Source organism: Brassica napus, chromosome A9 (assembly GCF_020379485.1).
Source record: "Brassica napus cultivar Da-Ae chromosome A9, Da-Ae, whole genome shotgun sequence".
Classification (NCBI taxonomy): Eukaryota; Viridiplantae; Streptophyta; class Magnoliopsida; order Brassicales; family Brassicaceae; genus Brassica; species Brassica napus.
In genome coordinates this window covers 25652390-25674381 of record NC_063442.1, presented here as the reverse complement: position 1 = coordinate 25674381, position 21992 = coordinate 25652390, and the positions used below count along the sequence as shown (strand labels likewise).

At 31.6% G+C, this 21992-nt stretch overlaps 3 protein-coding genes across 4 annotated transcripts; 2 read left to right on the top strand and 1 right to left on the bottom strand.

The window, feature by feature from the left end:
* The first annotated feature begins 1152 nt into the window (after window positions 1-1152).
* Window positions 1153-4240, top strand: LOC106443232 (serine carboxypeptidase-like 18). The gene is made up of 12 exons (XM_013884806.3): window positions 1153-1819; window positions 1920-2065; window positions 2150-2226; window positions 2326-2448; window positions 2525-2627; window positions 2731-2765; window positions 2865-2966; window positions 3058-3144; window positions 3226-3372; window positions 3461-3532; window positions 3633-3914; window positions 4010-4240. The coding sequence occupies exons 1-12, from the start codon at window positions 1671-1673 to the stop codon at window positions 4088-4090; spliced, it is 1404 nt and encodes a 467-aa protein (XP_013740260.2). The 5' UTR covers window positions 1153-1670; the 3' UTR covers window positions 4091-4240.
* Window positions 4241-8576: 4336 nt separating this feature from the next.
* LOC125574834 (phosphoribulokinase, chloroplastic-like) lies at window positions 8577-10995 on the top strand. Its single transcript, XM_013876023.3, has 5 exons — window positions 8577-9609; window positions 9870-9954; window positions 10051-10135; window positions 10215-10459; window positions 10547-10995. Exons 1-5 carry the CDS (start codon window positions 9083-9085, stop codon window positions 10796-10798), a joined length of 1194 nt encoding a protein of 397 aa, XP_013731477.2. The 5' UTR covers window positions 8577-9082; the 3' UTR covers window positions 10799-10995.
* A 5097-nt stretch (window positions 10996-16092) lies between these two features.
* LOC106435173 (plastidal glycolate/glycerate translocator 1, chloroplastic) lies at window positions 16093-19356 on the bottom strand. 2 transcript variants are annotated; one of them, XM_013876044.3, is made up of 8 exons: window positions 18599-19356; window positions 18195-18456; window positions 17999-18114; window positions 17810-17919; window positions 17543-17720; window positions 17348-17477; window positions 17184-17237; window positions 16093-16359 (listed from the first exon to the last, which is right to left on the bottom strand). In XM_013876044.3, the coding sequence occupies exons 1-8, from the start codon at window positions 19194-19196 to the stop codon at window positions 16263-16265; spliced, it is 1545 nt and encodes a 514-aa protein (XP_013731498.1). In that variant the 5' UTR covers window positions 19197-19356; the 3' UTR covers window positions 16093-16262. The 2 variants fall into 2 exon arrangements, with proteins under 2 accessions (XP_013731498.1, XP_013731491.1); XM_013876037.3 differs by having other exon boundaries at window positions 16093-17237.
* Window positions 19357-21992: the final 2636 nt, after the last annotated feature.

Below are 21992 nucleotides of genomic sequence, written 5' to 3'. Positions count from 1 at the left end.
ACTTTCTAAATTTGTATTGAAAAAGTATTGAAACCTTAATATTTTAATTTTGAAATTTGCATTCAGAAAATTGCACATTATAATTTTTTTTTGTTAATCATATTAGTATGAATTCTCAATAATAAATATTTATATTAAAATATACTATATATCTATGTCCAGGTCATTGAAATTTAGTTATATACCATATGAAATAAATAAAATGATTATTTTGATTTATTTACCAAAAAGTATCGTAAATAAACAAGATGTATTGTTTTGATTTATATTTTTACTCTAATTTAATTACATATATAATACGTAAATGAATACAAATAAATAATAATAGATAAATTTGTTTTATATATAACATTCATCCCGCGCAATTGCGCAGGTCTTAAGCTAGTATTAAATTAAACAAAAAGAGCTAAAATACAAAAATTATTATCAAATATTTATTATTCATAATCATTAATTGTCATATATACATTAATCATATTAGGTAATTTTGTAGCTTTTATTTAAAGTAAATGCGAGAAAATATTCTTTTATATACTATTTATCAATTTAATAGTTAGTTTAATAAAAAATTTAATACAAGTTAAGATGAACCAATCTATTTATCTAAGAATTTTGAATTTCATTCTCATGATGACACGTGGGTACAAAACAATGTTGTAATGTTTCTCAATTAATATATAAGAGATTACGTACCCGATTATATAGATTGAAATTCTTCTTCTTGCCTTCAACCAAATCTCAGACTGATTTATTGTTACCTTCAAAGATAACTAGACGATATATAGGACCATCTCCCACCACTCTTAATATTTTCTTTTATAATGGAGCAATTCTAACACAGAAATGAGTTTCTGCTCAAATGTGTTAAAAAGAACTGCTATATTTTCCAATATTATAAATGAATGCTATTTTTTACTTCTATATTAAGAGGAAATTCAGTGTAGAAAAGGATTGATTAGGTGATGAATACTTAAACACACTGAACTGATCCAGTCGTCCAAGAGAGTAGACTATTTTATTTTTTTAGTCGTAAAGACCAAGACGTGGGCTATATTATAACATTTTTTTGTGTGGAAAACGACAAGTTGAAGTATAAGTTAATATATTGTAAGCTTAATTAAGTTCTCATGAATCTGAAAGACTGATACAAAATAATAATATTTCGAAAGAAGATAGAGGATAATTGGTTTCTAGTTAAACCAGAAAAAAAACGATGAATTTAATCTCTTGTTTGTTAGCAAATATCGAATTAGTCTTTCTCCGTCAGGTATCTATTAAACCGATTAAACCGTTCGGTACTAAATCTTAAAACCTGGTTAAAGGCCAACCGATTAAGTTTTACGATTCTTCGTACCTATTTATCTACATGCCTAAGCTCTTTGCAGTTAGAGCACGTAGCAGGGATCCAAGGATACGTCACTTCAACTGGGACTACCACTCCATCAAACCGTTCGGTTCCAACTATTTTGTGTGTGTCATCCTTGAGTAGGGTCATGCTAAGCGGGGGAAACCAATCTTTTCAGTTTTCATGTGTCGTAGCTGAACCAATATATCGGTTTAATCGACGCCAAACCGGAACACAGTAGTTCAGTTTGATCTCTTGAGTTCGGATATATATTGTCCGCAGGAATGAGAAAACCATCCTTCTTTAGTCTGTTTTGTTTCCTGAAATGAAATCAAGAATGTCTAAAGCATGGAAGATGAAGTTGCTTCTCCTGCTTCAACTCCTCCTCTTGACTCAACATGGTGTTGATACAGCTTCTGTTATCAGCCATCTCCCCGGTTTTGAAGGTCCTCTTCCTTTCCACCTTGAAACTGGGTCTGTTTTCTCTTCGTGTTCCTCTGCTTTTCTATATTCATGACTAAACAATAAAACAACCCAACTGAGTTAAATATATTTGCATCTTTCTTATGGAAAGCTATATCGGTGTTGGTGAAGAAGAGAAAGTCAAACTTTTCTACTATTTCATCAAATCAGAGAACAAGCCTGAAGAAGATCCTCTTCTGATTTGGTTAACAGGAGGACCTGCCTGCACTGCTCTCTCTGCTCTTGCTTTCGAGATTGGTAGTTTGAAGAGGGAAAAAAACTTTTAAGAGTTGACTTTTAATTGATTCTACTCGTGTGTTAGTCTTATTGGTTTAAGTGCAGGGCCGTTGACTTTCAAGACTGAAGGCTACAATGGAGGTTTGCCTTCTCTTGTCTCTACTTCCTATTCCTGGACAAAGGTAAATCCATCGCCTATTGACTATCTTAGATTAGAGATTACGATTCTTGTTTTTTTTTGCTGGTTTCATGATATTTTTTATTTGGTTATTATATTTTAGGTAGCAAGCATAATATTCTTGGACCAACCTGTTGGGACTGGCTTCTCTTACTCAACAACCCCTCTTGCTGATAAGCCTAGTGACACAGGAGAAGCAAAACAGACCTATGAGTTTCTCCAAAAGGTTCCAATATTGCATAAACATATGTCTCTTCAGTAAAAGTATATCATAATCTTTTCAATCCTTGTTGTTGTTGTAGTGGTTAGTGGAGCATCCAGAGTTTGTCTCAAATCCTCTCTATGTCGGTGGAGATTCTTACGCTGGTATAGTTGTGCCAGCCATTGTTCAACAGATCTCAATAGGTTTGATTTTGTTGTTTTTTTTTCCATTATCCATCTTCTGATCTTCTTTGGATATTATTTTACTTAGCCACTTATTACGCTCTTACACATTATGGTTACGCAGGAAATGAAAATAGCAACAAACCGATAAATCTTAAGGTTCACGATCAGTATCTTCACTATATTTTCATTATAAATTATGATTCATAACTTTATAGATATGTAAACCTTGTTTGAAAGCATCATTTTTACCAACAGGGCTATGTTCTTGGGAATCCGTCAACAGAACTTGATAAAGATCATAACGCCAAGATTCCATATGCACATGGAATGGGACTGATCTCTGATGAACTTTTTGAGGTATATAATATATTGAAGCCTTACCTAGTCTCTTCTATACCCTAATGTAAGTACTTTCATTAAACTAGTTTCTTGTAACTCTTGTTTTCAGTCTCTTAAGATAAGCTGCAACGGAAACTATGTAAACATAGACCACACTAATACACAATGCTTGAAATTGGTGGAAGACTACGATAAGGTAAAACAAAGTATAAAAATGTGAATAAACCAAGACTAGTTTAATTCTTTTTGCATTGCTGATTATGATGATTGATGACAGTGTGTATCAAGGATAAATGAAGGTTCTATTCTGATACCATTGTGTGATTTGGCTTCACCAAATCCATTTTCAATGGAGAATGCTGGAAGAAGAAGTCTCGAAAGACTTGTTCAGTCAGATCTTTATCTTCCAACTCCTGGTTGCTATGTAAGCCAAGGAAAAAATAAAGAAAATGATTGGTTTAGTTATGCAGTGGAAATCATGTCGTTATAAACCACTGAGATGAAATGTGCAGATGTACCGTTATGTTTTAGCTACATATTGGGCTAATGATGAAGATGTACGCAAAGCGCTTCGTGTGGAGAAAGTATGTCATTTTACATTCATATATACATAATTACATGCATGTTATTATCTAACAACCATATAATATTTTATCAATCAATGAATGTATGTAAATTTTTCAGGGAAGCATAGGGAAATGGATGAGATGCGATTGGGATATGGCTTATGAGAAAGACATAAAGAGTAGTCTACCGTACCATATGAACATTAGCAGAAAAGGGTTATATAGGTCATTGGTTTACAGTGGCGATCATGATATGATGGTGCCTTATGTTGGAACCGTAGCTTGGATTAGATCTCTAAACTATTCGATCATTGATCAATGGAGGCCATGGTTTGTTGACAATCAAGTTATTGGATACACAAGGAGTTACGTCAACAACATGACATTTGCCACTATCAAAGTAAGTGATTATTTTTGGTTTTTCATCTCATGTTTTGTTATCGTCGTTACACGTTAGAATTGATAAAAGATTTTGTAATTGGTTTAATTTTGCAGGGAGGCGGGCACACTGCAGAGTATAAACCATATGAAAGCTTCATGATGTTTCAAAGGTGGATCCGTAATCAACCTCTGTAACATAGTAGAGCCTCAACGAGTCCAACACTTTCAAAGATCAAATAATTAAGATATGAATCATTTTCTCTTTGCTATTAACAATCACATTCAACCATTACTTTAAATTTGTTGCTCGGAATAATATATTTGGTTAAAATTACGTTCAAATCATTTTTTATCGACTGTTTGTGTAGATAGTTAGTTTTAAAGCAAATACTAGATTCTGATCCGTCCTTCAAAAGACAGGTAAATATTTTACGTAGTGAAAATTATGATTATTAATAAATTATATATTTTATTTTTTTGTGAAAAAAATTTATCTTAAATTTATTTATATGAATTATTTTTGTTATTTTAAACAAGACTAAATTTTTGAAGACTCCAAATAATACTGACCCATATTATAATTTTATTTATTTAACATGTTGTTAAACTTATTTCACACTGATTTTATTTTAATATTTTAATTTAAATAAAATATTTTCTATTTTAACCCATTTTGCATTGATAAAATTCATTTTTGTGTGTTTTAATTTTTTTCTATAATTTTATTAAATTTAGTTTATATTATTAATTTTGTATTTTAAATTGAACCATTTTTAAGGATTTGAGATAATTCAGATTTGCATTATGGTTTTGTTGATTTAATCATTTGTTATTTCAACTTGGTTTTATTTTAGTGGTTTAATTTAATAACTATTAAACTAATATAAATAATAATTATTAATAAATAATTAATGAGTCTTGAAAGCTCGTCAGCTTTATGTTATTTACAATTCATCGTCTTAATTTATTTTAGTGGCCATTAAGTTTAGTTTGCTTTTATTATGAACTAGAGATTTTTTCCGCGCTTCGCGCGGATTATGTCTTATAAATTTATTTTATTTATAATATTATTTGTTAATTTTTTTCTTTTATATTAACTTCTTGTTTTTCCAATGTTAGTTTTTCTTAATTTAAATTTATATGTTAATAATTTTTCATTTTTTTGTTGTAGATGGAGAATTATATTTTTTATTGATGGTTTTTTGTATGTGATAGTGACATAAACTTTTTGAAATTTTAAAATAATATTATATATAGTACGATTAACACATTAAAGAAGAGAAACATATTCAGACACATTTTACACAGGTTTTATATGCATAATTTTAAACATTATATATGTATATATTATAAGTTTGAAACATGTAAATGCTTTCTAAAGCTAAATACTTGTTCTGAGTTTACATAACTTATCGAAAGTTTTATCTCTTTTTAAATTCAAATCACAGAAAAAATATAAAAAAGTCAGTATAGATAGGTTTTTTGGGCTTTTAAATCAACACTGAAAAATTACATGAATCAGATAACAACAGTTTTGTAAACAACTGGATAAAATTTGACCGAGCCAAAGATTTTCACACAATATGTTCTTTCTTCTTCAAATTGCGAAGAGCCTATAGGCACAAGAAAAAAATCATAATTTTTGTTTTCAGTTATATAACATTTTTTCTCCTTTACACACGGAGTTTATTACACTGCTATAAGCAATGTAGAACTCTATTCATATAAGATTCACATCTATGCATTTTGACAAAGAAGAATTTTAGCCATCTTTAGTTTCGGAATGTACCAACTTCAGTCATATACACTATATTTTCTCTATGATTCAAAACTTATAATTTTAATATATGTGCAGATTTCCATGTGAAAAGACACGCACGCCATCTATCATTCAACCTATTATTTTTTCCAAAGTAAACACTATAATCCTCGTTTGGTTAGCTCCACAAACTAATCTCTTTAGATCAGTTTATCAAAAAATATGGATACTAATGTCAGAAAAGAATATAAACACTATCAACAATACATATTGGCACAAGAATATTTGGTTCAAGGAACATATTCCACGTAATGTGTTTATATCATGGCTGGCTTTGCGGAGAAGACTGCCAACCAAGGATCGCTTGAGGCGTTGGGGATTAAATGTCTCAGGAACGTGCGCCCTTTGTAATCTGGAAATAGAGACTCACCATCATCTCTTCTTTGAGTGCTCTTTCTCTCGCTTGATATGGGAGCCTTTTGCTGCTGAAGTTTGGATTTCTCCTCCGGCTGATCTACACTCTGTTGCAGCCTAGATCAATCAACCTCGCGTCAACGTAGATGCACATGCTACTCCAGTCATCAAGCTCTACTTTCAGTCATGTCTCCTCACCTTCATCAGTCATCCTTGCCTCTTTCGACCGTATGATGCGTGACCATCTCCTCTCTTACCCGGTAAGTTCTTCTTTCTCATCTTCTCTACTTCTTTTTATATTTCTTGTATAAGACTTCCTTAAGGCTTTTTTTACCTTGAGTTGTTGTTGGTTGTTTTTGTTTCCTTGCTGTAATAAGTTGTTTAAAAACAACAGTGTAACCTTTTAGAAAATAATAATCTTAACATCTTACCAAAAAAAAAACAACAAATATTGACTTATTTATGTGAATATATATTTTATTTTAAATCATTATAGTGGACGAATAAAACACCATAATTTGTACAACAAATTTTCTTAGATTCACCTCATCATACTCACCATTTTACCATTTTAATTACATAATTTTACATGAGCTTCTTCATCCTTCCCGGTTATTTTCTCTTTATTTATAACTACAATATAATGTTATAAATTATATATATTATAAATTAATAATTTATTTACCCTTAAAGTCTAACTATTAAAATATAACATAATTCAATATAGATATATGATTCTATTATTAAATTAGCAGTTACAAATTTGAAATTTCTAGAAATATCAAAAGTTGTATGTTAGTTAATTATTTTCTAAATGATATTTATTTTTAATTCTTTTTAGATGAGAATATTTTGGCTGAGGTGGATAGTCTCAAAAGCCTTGAATTTAGTCCCTTTTATATAGTAGGATTCAATAAAAGTGGATGTTTCAATATTCTCAATATATAATGGCAGACTAATGTATGAATTTGAATGAACTGGCTCAGAGATTTTTGGGATTAAAATAGAGGGTTAATAAAAAGTAGTTACGGTTATTTTCTTAGAGAAATTCTGTAAGATAGTCATTTTTTAATTTTTGTCACAAAAATAGCTCTCAACGAAGAAAATGACCAAATTTTTTTTGGGTAAAGGGTAAAAAATGAATTTTTACTTTAGTGTTAACTAATTTAGACTTAGGGTTAAGAGTTAAGGGGTGGAATTTTAGGGATAGGATTTCAAATTTTAAAAAATAAAAAATAAAAAATAAAATTTTCAAAATAAAAGAGGGCTATTTTGATTATTTTATTTCTTAAGTGTTGTTTTTATGACAAAAACTTAAAAATAGCTATTTGAGATAATTGCCTTATTTTTTAAGTACGTCATGAGGTCATTTTCAACCCAACACTAAAACTCTGTTTTATTGTGATTTTGACACAAAAATGTTCTCCAATCCAACAATAAAAATCACATAATTTTAGTGTAACTCTATAATTTCATACCAAATTTGGTGTGATACTATTCACCACACTAAAATACTATTTACCCTACTAAAATAGTATTTACTTATTTTTTTAATAAAATAGATAATTAAATAAATGACAAATAAAAATATATAATATTATAAAATATTTTTTAGTGTGAAGTTTGGTGTTATGGTTGGAGAATAATTTTTTTTAGTGCTGAAATTACACTAAAATAGTATAGTTTTAATATTAAAATAGGTTATGTACTGGAGATGTCCTGAGAAAAATAATATTGAATTAAACATATATTAACTGGTTATGTTCCTAATTTAATAGAATATATTTAGGAACTTTTAAAGCTTTTGACAGTCTTTGTAAATCAGCAAGAACTATAACTGCAAACTTCTGAAATGTCATGAAATGATTGATTTTGAATGTGAACGTTGACTTTTTAGTCATGATAGTATAACTTTAGTTGGTTCTTAGAAGCTCTTTCTAATGTGTTTACTTTATATTGTTATATTTTCTAGAAGAAGTGAAACATTAAGACAAAACCGTAGCACCCTTAACTACTGCTTGTCATTTGTTTCAGTCTGAATGCTATCTGCAGAAAAAGAAGGCACATGGTTGAATAGTATTTACACTTGCTTAACTCTCCTATTTTGTTTATTTAGCTGACCCTTAATAATGTTCGTACTTGATATTACAAGGCACGGTGAAATGCATGCATATTGAAAATGTAGTGGTTTCAGTTCTCGTTATATAATGGTCTTTGCTAGCTCGTGGTTCAATGCTTCAAACACCTTTGTTAAGTGCCTCGAGTAGAAGATCTTGGACTAATGCTAAATGAAAAAACTTAAGACCATTCAGATTTGAAGCTTAAGGGATATAAGGGATGTGTCAATGGACCCACACGATACACTCTCTCATTCAACTTCAGACCGTAAACACCTAATCCGCATTTTTCCAATTAGCCTTCCCCACGTGTCAATACAAATATCCGAAACCCAAAAAACCAGTAAATAACCATCATGTGTCTCTCGTTCTAGTTTTATCACTTCATCACAACTCCACTCTCCGAGGCTTCAAATATCCAATAGTCTCTTAATCTTTTAATCAAAAACAAATGCCATTATGCAAATCTTAACTTAAGACATACCAAAAGAACCATGAAGTAAAGATAGATGTTGCTTGTTTTTTGAGGCTAGAAATGGTTTACTTATCAACAACTATCTTAACAGATAAACTAAAGACTTATCTAAAATAACATCACAAGGTATAGTTTAATTTAGAAAATCAAAACATGAGCCACTCATTACACAACCACATCTAGTCACAACAAAGCTCATTTTCTTCTTTACAAATTGCCACTAATTCCTATAACCCATTTTCCTCCTCTCATTCCTCATTTTATTTTTATTTCAAGAAAATAACATCTTTATGTCACCACACAATAACCCATAAAATCAAAAATCGTTACCCACATTCTCTCATTCTATCCTAATCCTCATCACTCAAAACAGAGTGCTTAGGCGGAGAAGAAGAGGAAGAGGAACCAAACATCAAGCAACAATGGCTGTCTCAACAATCTACTCAACACAAGCTCTTAACTCAACTCATTTCTTAACCTCTTCCCCTTCTTCCTCTTCAAAGCAAGTCTTCTTCTACCGTCGTCAAACCAACCGTAGATTCAACACCATCATCACTTGCGCCGCACAACAAACCGTCGTGATCGGACTCGCTGCCGACTCAGGATGCGGCAAAAGTACCTTCATGCGGAGGCTAACCAGTGTCTTCGGTGGAGCCGCTGAGCCACCAAAAGGAGGGAACCCTGACTCCAACACACTCATCAGTGACATGACCACTGTGATCTGTCTCGACGATTACCATTCGTTGGACAGGACCGGTCGCAAAGAGAAAGGAGTCACTGCTTTGGACCCACGCGCCAATGACTTTGATCTCATGTATGAGCAAGTCAAAGCTCTCAAGAGTGGCATCGCCGTCGAGAAACCTATTTATAATCACGTCACAGGACTTCTCGACGCACCTGAGCTTATTCAGCCTCCCAAGATTCTCGTCATCGAAGGTCTTCATCCAATGTAAGTTTTACCAATACAAAACGTATCAGTTTCGAGTTTGGAAGTCTCCTTTCTTGTCGGAATTTGGATGATTAAGAATCTTAGACTTATTAAATATTATATACGAATCAGTATGAGGGTTCAAATACGGATCTTCGAACCTTTGCATGAAAGTCTTGTAGTTTGACAAGAATTAAAAGTTTTATTCGAATAGTTAAGTATATAGTTTCGGTCATTGCTCATTCCAATATTTTATAATAATGTTTTATCTACTTGTGAAGGTTTGATGAGAGAGTAAGAGAGTTGTTGGACTTCAGTATCTACCTAGACATTAGCAATGAGGTCAAATTCGCTTGGAAAATCCAGGTGTGTTTCTTTATCTATATACATATTTCATTTCACTCGACCGTTACCGTTAATGTGTCGTTGATATGGACTTTTGTAACGGTTTGATGATAATAGAGGGACATGGCTGAGAGAGGTCACAGTTTAGAGAGCATCAAAGCAAGTATCGAAGCACGAAAGCCCGATTTCGATGCATTCATCGGTATAATTATAGTTTATGTTTTATATTTCCCTAGAATATTAACTCATCTGGTTTAACAATCTATGAATGGCTTATACAGACCCACAAAAGCAGTACGCGGATGCGGTGATAGAAGTGCTTCCAACGCAGTTGATTCCAGATGATAATGAAGGCAAAGTGTTGAGAGTGAGATTGATAATGAAAGAAGGTGTTAAGTACTTCAGCCCGGTTTACCTATTCGATGAAGGTTCAACCATCTCGTGGATCCCTTGTGGTCGCAAACTCACCTGCTCCTACCCTGGCATCAAGTTCAACTACCAACCTGATTCCTACTTCGACAATGAGGTGCATTCATTTGTCTCTTTAGGTTGCAGAATGAGTTAAGTTTAAGTTTCTTTAGATCTTGGTTTGAACATTTGTTCTTTCTTTCAGGTTTCTGTTGTGGAGATGGATGGGCAATTCGATAGACTTGACGAGCTGATTTACGTGGAGAGCCATCTGAGCAACCTCTCGACCAAATTCTACGGTGAAGTGACTCAACAAATGCTCAAACATGCTGACTTCCCTGGTAGCAACAACGGAACTGGTCTTTTCCAGACCATTGTTGGATTGAAAATCAGAGATCTCTATGAGCAGCTCATTGCCAACAAAGCCAATGCTCCTACAGAAGCTGCTAAAGCCTAAAACAAATAAGCAAAACAGAACGCGTCGATAAACCCATTGGTTGTTTCTTCTTCTTTCTTTCTTTATGCTTTGTTTCCGCGGATTTTCATGGAGAAAAGGACGGTGTTGCATGTTTGTAATTTGTGTGGAGATATAAAAAGAAAAGCATGTAATGTAGAAAATTTATTAGCAGAGCAATAACAATTAAGTTAGTACAATGCTTTTATCTATTGATAAAAGTATCTATTGATAAAAGTAGATTAAAACCGAAAATCAACCTTTAAGCAAAAGAATGAATTAAGGTTTCTTCCTGTTGATCATACTCATGTATTTTAGTACGTATCTAACATAGATACATATTGATTTCGAGTTACAGAAGTGCACTGGTAAAAACTTGCCTTTGATGCCTTCTGGATCAGAGAGAAATCCACAACTGCATGAAACATTCAAGGGAAAAAAGATATATTTTCTTCAAAAAGGAAATACATCTAAATATTTTTATCACCTTGGCTATCTGCAAAAAGAGATATATATATATATTTTTTTGAACTGAAAAAGAGATATATATTACCAATATATTTTTGAAGAAGAGCCCTTACTAGCTTTCAGGGCCGGCCCGGAGGGTAAGCCACCCAAGCCGTGGATTAGGGCATCCAAAATAATAGGGCATATTTTTAAAAAAATATTCGTATTATTACCTATAAACAAATAAATTTTTGTAATTTTTTTTGTTAAAATATTATTTATAAGGCATTTTTATATAAAATTTGTTGAACTTTTCAACTATATTTATAAATTTGTTATATATTAAATATATTAGTAAATTTCTATTTTAGATGATAATTCAAACTCTAATTAAAATTAGCAACAAAACAGATTTTCTTTTGGTTTCAATTTATTCTTTTGCATCGTGTTGCATAATTTTATTTTATTCTAATTTTTTTTTGTCCTCTTTTCTCTTAACCCTTAATATATAGTTTAATTTTAATGTTTCAGTTTTTTCAACTAATCCTTTACGTAGTAAGAAGATATGTTTGTTAGTTCGTAGTTTTCGAAATGTGATAAAAGCTTGATAGGTTCACTTTATTACGATAATATTTATGGATTGTGTTTACTGATTTTTATGATAGACATATAATGGATGGTTGAAAAAAATGACTGTAGAAATCTAGTGGATAATTTTGCATAAAAAAATAAAAAACAAAATTAATTTTACCAATAAATATTTTTATCACAGTTTTATTTCCTGAACAAACTATAGACTTCCATTTCTATTTAATAAAAATTAAAATTGTTTTATACTGTTTTATGATTTTGATAAAATATGTACAAAGGCATAATTTTAAATTTTGATTGGGGCAGCGGAAAATGTTAGTCCGGCACTGCTAGCTTTTCACAAGAGTTTTTTTTTTTGTTACCTGATATCTAGGATCAACAAGAACATGGACCCCAAAGTGTAGCATTAAAGAAATGATCCTACGTCGCACGTGCCATTTCATTTAGCTTCTTCTGATGTTGCTAATTATCGCCTTATGTGGTCTTCAATGGAAAGCATTTGTAAAAACATAATATTACTAATTATTCAATCAACTAACTACTAAACCATTTATAGTAGCATTTATAAGCTGCAACTGTTCTCCAGATACTCTTTATTCAATGTTTTTATATGAAACTTTTGATAAAACATTATCATTTATATATATAAAACTAAAAATTATTTTATATAATTTATTAATTTTAGTTAATAATATCAAAAAATATATTTATATTCCATTTGTTAAATTTATAATTTTAAAACTATATTTTATAATTAATATATTTCTAATTTTTAAAAGAATAATATTTCAAATTTAAAATAAAATTTACTATATATAACTTTCAATAACAAAAGAATTAAAAATTAAATATATATAATAAATAATATTTATAAATTAAAAATTATATATCATATAACTTCATATGATAATTGTATATATAAACATTTACTGTTTTTGACTAAAGATTTTCAAATTAAAAACGTAAACTATTATTTGATAAGACGAAAGGTATTAGTTTGGTAAAATTTGCATGAAATAATTTCATGAAAGACCCAATCCCAAATCTATGAAACAATAAAGGTAGAGATTAGAAGAGCCAACAATGCAATAAAATACGATATCTACTAATAATAACCATGACCACATTGACCATATTTTCTTCTCCCTCAGACCATCTTCCATTCTATGGCTTGGTATTTATAAGAGGTTTTATCTCCCTCCTACCTCTTGTCAAGCTGAGTGAGCTAGATGACTCTATTTCAACTTCATCCACATTTTCATAATACTGTGAAGCGAGAAAGACTCTCAAATGTACTAGCTTGAGGAATTGTGGTTAATGGATCAAGAACCAATGTTTCATGGACCTCATTGTTAATATTGCTTGATGGAGAAAATTCTACAATGGATGATGTATTGGGAGAGTGTTAAATGAGATGATCGAACCAACATGATTCTCCTCCTAAAAACGAGAAGAAAAGTAGATAGTTGTGAACCTTTATTCACTTGTACCATGGCTGTTCATAGTAGCATCCGAAGGAGCCAAAGGAAGCTGAGGATCAACCTCCAAACAGGCTGCAAGGCAAGATTAATGTTAGATTCGGATTGGAGACCTTCAATCTCTTTGGTATGATCTTGAGACACATGGGCATTAGATTCAGAAGTGGTAAAGAAGAAGTTTTTATTGGCCTTTAGATCCTTTGAAGGGTAGTTGGTGGTGACGAGGTAGCATTATCACTCTGTTATAAGATAAGATCAATACCTACAACCGGAATCTCAACACTAATAGTTTATGCATTTGAAGGTACAGTTGAATCATGTGGAGGCTTATGAGGGAGGAAGCATCTCTTTGCTTTATGGTCTAAGTTACTACACCTCTCACACGTAGATGGAATCCATGTATAATCAACATTTTTTCTTTTTTAACATCAAGAGTAATAAGCTTCAGGGGAAATTTATCCAGTTTCAGCTTCAACTAACACCTTAGCTTCACCCACATTGATAGGATCAAGACAAAGTTTAGGCGTTAAACTAAGTTCTCCAAGTACTGAATCAACATGATTTATTCATAATAAAGATAAATTATTCAACATTTTACCAATCACTATAATAAGTACGTTAATAAAAGCATACAACTTTTGCAGCATACTTCATGAAGAAAGAGTCACTTAATAGAATCACCTAATGATGATGACTTCAATATAGAATGTAATGAAGCCACCATATAACTATCCTTCAAGGCTGCAGCTAATTTTGCCAGCAGCCCGTCCAACCTTCATTTTTGCTTTAGCATTACTTGGGCTGGGCACAAATACTTGTTACTTATTTTATATCTGTTATTTGACCCGTTCTCGCCTTGATTTTTTAGATACTCATCGTTGTCAAGTCAAATATCAAGCAGATGAGCTTTGCATAGAAAAAGAAGTGGCATTCGATGGAAGTAATGAGCAACCAGTTCTAAAAATATTGTAAATCATTGATTTCGCAAATAAACATCAAGGCTTTAAGGTAGTGCATTGCTGCTGTTTTTTTCCTTCTAAAAATGTCTATTTTGAAAACTTTAAAATCATTAACAATTCTGTAAATGAACCAATGATATATTTTAACATCCTGATCACATATTCTTTTGGTCAAATTTCAATAAGTCTAATACTTGATCAGTTAGTTTAAATTTGAGAACATGATTCTACGGACAATAATAGCGAACAAAATCTAGACTTTTTTTCGTCTTTGTGCCACTCTCATTTTCCATAACTAAACAATATTCAGTACCTCTACGTGAAATAAGCAAAGGAGACATCTAACTTACACATCTAGTCATATATTTGCACTAAACCCTTTCTGAATGCGCTTGGGAATTTAAAACTGATGTTCATCACTTCTCATGAGCTTTTCATCTCTTGGCTGAGAATCACGTTGCACCCTCGAAACTTCTCAAAGAGGGTGATCAATGGCTTTTGAGACAAAAGGGACAGTACACACAATAAGCAAATCAAATTACATACAAAAGTGATGTTTCTAGAGAACATCGAGAAAGAACCTGGATATGGTCAGGACCAAGTCTCCTCTGATTACACTTGAGAGCTTTGTGAAGATGCCGCAAGAAAACATGTACAGTTCCTCAAACTTCTCCATCATGTCTACATATATGTATGTAGCATCAGTGTTTGGATAAGATGCACCACACTTTAGATGTAAAAAATACTCATACAACACACGGTTAACATTTATTTTTTCACACGGTTAAAATCAAATTTATTGAAGTTAATATGGGAGAAAAAACTGTAGTATTAGACATCTAAACCATTAAATATTGCAACACTTACTTGAGAGCCAACTCTATTTTCTGAAGCTTATAAGAGAAGGCATCAAGATGATATAATAAATCAGAATCTTCTCAGATATTCTCATATCCTCAAGTCAAAAGAACGCAAATTCCAGATGTTTGATTGGTGAAGATTAAACAGAGAACTTAATTTTTAAAGAGGTACTAAATTTTTATATCACTCACGAAGTTGTTAATAACAAAATAAGTAAAATAGATTGATGTGCTTTGAATATAATACGTAGTAGTGTGACCTTTAGTCAGCGAACTATAAATGATGAGTGGCAAAGAAAGAAGAAGTTACCTGTGTATCATCATGTCCTTTCTCAGGTTTCATCGCAATCGCAAGACCTTCTCTTGCTTCATTCTCAATGTAGCAGTTTTATACTCTGCTCTCTCCTGTGTCTCTTCTTTATTTTTGTGATTCCTCTCTGCCTAAACAGCTTCATTCTCTGAAAAATTTTCCTCTTTTTTCTCCAGTATGTGGAAGCTTGATTGAAAAAAAAAAGAAAGGAAACCATGATTCAATGGAAATTTTACTTGAAAAGTTACCTGCAATAAGATGATGCGTCAAAATCGACATAAAACTTTCGATCCAAAGAATTGTCTTTATCTCCAGGCCCCGTTTTGGCAACACCACATCAAACTCCTACAGCTTTCCACTCCGATTCACAGCGAAGCCCAATTGGTAGAGAATATTGCTACGTATTTATGATTGGATAGTTTTGTTTGTTTGCCAAAAGATTCAGATGTGAGAAAAGAATCTGAAGAAAACAGTGAAACTGGAATAAAGAAATTATGGAGAGGTTTAGAAGCCTAAAATAAGAGAAGAGGAAGTGAGTAGAAGAGGAAACGATAACCCTAACGTGCGTTTGACAATTAATCATGAGACAAATAATATGATGACATGGCATAAAACTTGTGTATGATAGGTTGAATTAATTTGCTCAGGTGGATAGGCCGAAAACAATCCGTCAATCCCTTTTATATATTGGGATTTTTTTTTTTAAGTTGGTGTTATATTAACTTTACAAATTTTGTTTCCATTACAAATTCACAACATTTACAAACGTAACTTGCCAGATTCTGAGACTCCCAGTTGTGTGTCGCAACATCATCATCCCCGTCAGCCTACGACAGCCAGCAAACTTTGCCTGACCGCAGGGACAGAACACAATAAGGATCCGAAGATTCCGGTGAGTGCATAAGCAATCGCACAGAAGCAGTGTTTTGAAACCCGACCCGGACCCGCGGTTGAACCGGTAAACCCGGCAACCCAGAAAAAATCCGGTTTGGGTTTTGTGAAAAACCCAATATTTAGAAACCCACAAAAACCCAGTAAAATCCGGAACCCGATACCGGTTGAACCAATAAATAATTTTTATTTTTTTTTTTAATTTTTAATTATGTTTGTAGATTATGTTTTATATTCTAAATTTTCAATTAAGAAGTTATATACTAACAAAAAAAGTTTGGTTTTTCCTTTTTTGTTTTTATATTTGTGATTTTTAGATTTTAATGAAGATTTCACTATGCCAGAGAACCAAAACTAGTTGATGTGATTTAGTGTTAGTTTATTTCCGTTATTGATAATTTATTATAATGATTTTTTACTTTTGGTTTATTTTGTATAATTTAATTTATTATTCACATTAGACATTTAAATATTTATAAATTTTATGTCTTTATTTTTTTAGATGTCATAACTCTTATCTTGTTAGACAAAATTATAAATAGTCTAAATTATTTTTTGATATTTTGTATATCTAATGAAATAAAAATATAGAAATTAAAGTTAAGTATTTTCTAAATGTTATTTAACATAAAAATATACATATCCAAACTATTATTTTATGTTTATAAAAATATTTAGAAAATATTAAACTTTATTTTTTATATTTTTATTTACATAGCTGATATATTATTATATAATAAAATTAATTCATTTATTAATCCGCGGTTCGCCCGCGATCGATCCAGTGACCCAGCAACCCGGTAAGTCGTCCGGTTCAGTGTCCGGGTCGGGTTTAAAAACATTGCACAGAAGGGAAGAGCCTCTGGCTCCTTAGCCGACAAAGCTGCTGTTCCAAGTCCATGAGCACTGTCCATAGAAACAAGAAAGTTAATGTCTTTTGATCTTAACGGCACTAATGGTTATCAAAGAACGCAGATTTTGCCTAATTCTGATTCAAAATGTGAAAGAGGAGTCACCTTGAAGCAGTTGCTATCCCCCGAGCAATTGGGTCGCGCAAACGCAGTTTGTCAAGAACAACTTGTACAAAGTTAGCTCCAATCAGACCAGTCACAACGACTACAGCTGCTGTAAGAGACGAATTGGTTCCTGAAAATGTCCAAGAAAGTCGTTAGGAAATGTTCTTTAATGTGCTCTGTAAACGAGAAGAATACCTTCAAAGAGGGATACAATGCTAAGGGCTAATGCAACCGTGATGCAGCGTGGTAAGATTGACACCGTTAAAGATGGTTCTAGACCGACTAAACGTCCAACAAGAGCAGTGGAATAGAGTGAGAATAGTGTTGAAACTATCACAGATGTGAAGATCTCAGCTGCGTGCCTCTTCACGAGCTGAAGATGACAAGAGGCAAAGCAAACAGATCGTTACCAGTTTTCTAAAGCAAAACAGAACATGTTTGCTGTTTGTTTTTTTTTTTTACCTTTCTTTGTTTAAACATGGAGAAAGCAAAAGAGAGAATGACAGAGCCAAGAAAACCCATTAATATGTCACCAGCACCAGGATCTGATGCTACTTTGGTTAGGTAGTCTCCTGCATCCATTTAAAGAATAGTTTTTACATTCTGGTTTAGGTTCTTTAAAGGGTTTCTCTATTGTTTGTGTGACTTTACCTAAAACAGGATCAAGTCCAGACCCTGAAGCATATCCAAAAGCTAGAGCAGCGAGTACTGAAGATAACGCGCAGCAGATTATCGGATGGAAAACTTTCTTGATAGAAGATGGCAACCTTGAAAAAAAAAAAAGACAAGACGATGAGAATATAAAATCAAGAGAGAGAGATACTTGACAATGGTATTTGAATATTACCCTGATCCCACAATGTAACCTAGAACAGTAGAAGAAAGAAGGAAAGGGAGACAAGTTCTTGCACTTGTCCCTAACGAAGTAGGGTAAAACAGAGCACCAACAAAAGACACAACGAAGATTCCACTCCAACTCCATAGCTCAAGTGTTGAAAATGGTGAAGGTTTTGACATAGGCTCAGCTTCAGTCATCTCGGTTTTCACCATTTTTCTAACTGCTATAGCTGTGAAACCTGCTACACAAAGAGACGCCAACCACCCACCAGCTGTACAAGCATTTGATCACACATTAGATACACTTTAGGCCCCCACATATACTAGCGCATTTTATAACACTAATTAAACAAAAGAGAATGAACAGAAGATTACTATGAAAGCTAGAAGAAGAAAAAGAGAGTGATTGTATACCTACAATGTAGCAGATTTTGACGCCTGAAGCCGCCGGAATATCTCTGAGGGAGAGAGGGAGAACCACAAGAGAAGGGACGTAGAACAAAGGAAGCCATCTCTGGATGAACAGAAACGCAGGCTCGAAGAAGTTCATCATACCGGTCGCAGCAGCGGGGACAACGGAATCTAATATCATAAGAAGGGAGAAAATACAGAACATCCCGAAGAGAGCGCTAGGGAACTTGATGGACGCTGCTACAAAAGCCTGTTTCAAGAACTGGTCTGCCGCAAGTATGATCCCAAGCGACACCAACAAGTGCGTTGCCGCAAACACCTTACGAGAGATCGTTGTTGACGTGTTTTCTGTTCCTGCACCATCCATGGCTTGAGTTGAGAGTTTTCTCCCGAAGCTCATCTCTCGAGAACCCATTTGCAGAAACCTCCTTCTCTGTCCATCTGTTTTACGTAATCTTGTTTGGTTTAGCTTCTGGGTTGCACTAGAATCGCAAGTCTTTCCATCTTTCGATTGGAATAGGGTCTTGGGACATGAATGGCGGTTTCTTGATGAAGAAAGAGCTAACGGAGAGAAGAGAGGGGTGACTAAAGGAGTAGCCATGGAGGTGGAGACGACGTGGCTGTGATGCTGCGGGACAACACATCATAGTCTTATTCATCTTCGTTTAATGAAGGGAATTGGATTACGAGACTTTGTATGGACAAGAGAGAAGGTTCTATTCTATCAATAAAGAGATGAGCGACTTTTGTCTTTTCTCCCACTTGTGCTGAGTTTTTCCCCCGAGGTTATCTCTATTTTAATTAAATAACTAGATCTTTGTCCGCACAACCGTACAGATTTCTTATTTCTTATACTAAAATATTTTAGTTTATATAAAAAAATTTACTAATAACTTAATGTAATTTAGTGTTATATATTATGTAATTTTATAATAGCTATGATTATGTGGCTTATATATTATTACTATAATTTTTGTACTTTTGTAACAAAACTTATTTTGGAAATTTTATTATGTAACAATATTACTTTACATACTTTTTATTTAAAATTTAAAAGTTATATGAAAGCAAATTAAATTGGATTAAGAAAATTTTTGAGATACTGTAAATAATTTCTTTTAAAGAAAAACTATAATACATTGTACTTCAAAATAAGTTGGTAGTAAATATCATATTTGAGAAATGCACTAAGTTGGATAAAAAAAATCTTCTTTTAATTTGAAATAAAAATGAATCTTTCTAACAAAATCTTTGTAAATTTTATTTTTGAAAATTAATCAGTTGAAATTGTTATTATCATTGAATATATAATTATAATACTCTCTATAATTTTAAATTTTCAAACATAAATCAAAACTAAAAATAAAATTTTAATTTCTAATTATAGTTTATGATAATTTAAAATAATTACTTTTGTATATAAAATTTAAATTGCTTCTGAAAATGTTTTTAAAAGATTTTGTTTAGAGCTTTCTTTAAAAAAATCATTTGTATTCAAAAAAAGATAAATACTATAATATTATAATTACTTCATGTAGAATTTGATAAAATTTTAAAGAATGGTCCAAATTGAAAAATCATGCCTGAAAAATTCATCACTACAGTATATATATATATATATATATATATATATATATATATTAAAAGAAATTTATTATAAAACCAGTATATGGTTGAATCCAGAGAAATGTATTTTAAAATAATATACTTAATAGTAATAAATATTAATTATGATTATTACTAATTAGATCATATGCAGGTATTAACTCTAGAATACTTAAATGTTATTATTATTAAGTATATTATAAATGTTATATGCAACTATAATTATATATTGATGGAATAAATAAAATTTCAAAATTATCCATATCTAATAATATTTTGATGGAATAAAAAGAGGATTAAATATCTTGTTAGGATATTGTTATGAAAATACAAAAAAAAAAATGTAAACAATTTTTTAGGAGTGGTCCATTTAACACATGAAAAAAGTCATGACTTCTATTTTAATAGTATATATATTATATTAAACAGTTTAATTTATAAGTACATATACTCACGGATCAAAAGAAGGAATTTCAGGTGCAGACTAGAATCCCATTAGTAACGTCAGGAAGTTGGTGTTTATAGATGGTTCATGGAAAGATAAAAAACTATTTTTAGGATAAGATTGGTGTAATACTTTACCGGGTTTTGATGGTTTATTAGGGGGCAATAAATATAAGGACATGTCTTTCACCTCTTCATTCGGAAGTGGAGGCTTTGATTTGGGCAAAGAAATGCATGAAGAATTTAAGACAGTTTCAGGTTACGTTTACCACATATTATTCTCAGTTAGTGAAAATGGTTTCGGAACCAAAAGAATAGCCAACATTTGAAAATTATCTGAAAGAAATCAAGTTTTTACAAGGAAGATTTCTCAACTTAGACATCGTTCATGTACCTCGTACGGAGAACCAACGGACGGATAGCTTAGTACGTAGTGCCAGAAAACAACCATCGTTCGTCATTCACATGGATGCGGAGTTACCGTTTTGGTTTACAGAGTCAATATAAATCTGTGAATATTTTGTTGTAAAAAAAAATTTTAATTTGTAAGCAATTTTAAAAGGGATAATTAAGAAAATACCATATTTATGTTTTAAATTTGAAAAATACAATGACTTAATTTGATTTTGAAAATTACACTTGTCCAGTATGTGAAAAGACATCTTAACAGGTTTATGTGATTATTGGTGAGAGCTCTGAGGGCTGCGCTGTACATTTCTCTCCACAGCCAAAATATTAAAACAATCAAACTTTACTTTACATTTTAAAACTCACAGCCATAACTAACTTTTATTTCATTTTATTGCTTTGAAAACTTACTTATGTTGATTATATATGATACTTAACAATTGTATTCTGTTACTTAAAATAAAAATTCATAATTATATAATAATTAATCAGTTCATAAAATATTTAATCATATATAAATTAATATGTAGAAATAATATTTATCAATCATGTTTTTCCTTTAAAAAAACTCACAACTACAACTCTACAGCTAAAATTCTACAACATTAAATCTCACATCTTAAATTTTACAGCAAAAAAATAAAACTACAAACATAACCAATCAACCCCTTAAGTTAATTTTTTATCTTTTAGTGAAATTCAAATTTTGAAATTATTAAGATAAATATATTGATTTAAAATATATGATTGGATAAATCTTTTATAATATTTCAATGTTAATCTTTAAAAAAATATAACCTTAGATAACTATATAATTTTATGGAATAAAGTATCATGTTTGATACACAATATAAAACTTAACATGTTAAAACTCATTATCTCACCAAACCTGCAACTTCAAAAACATTTCTTTCCAAAATACTTTTTTAAATTTTTTTTC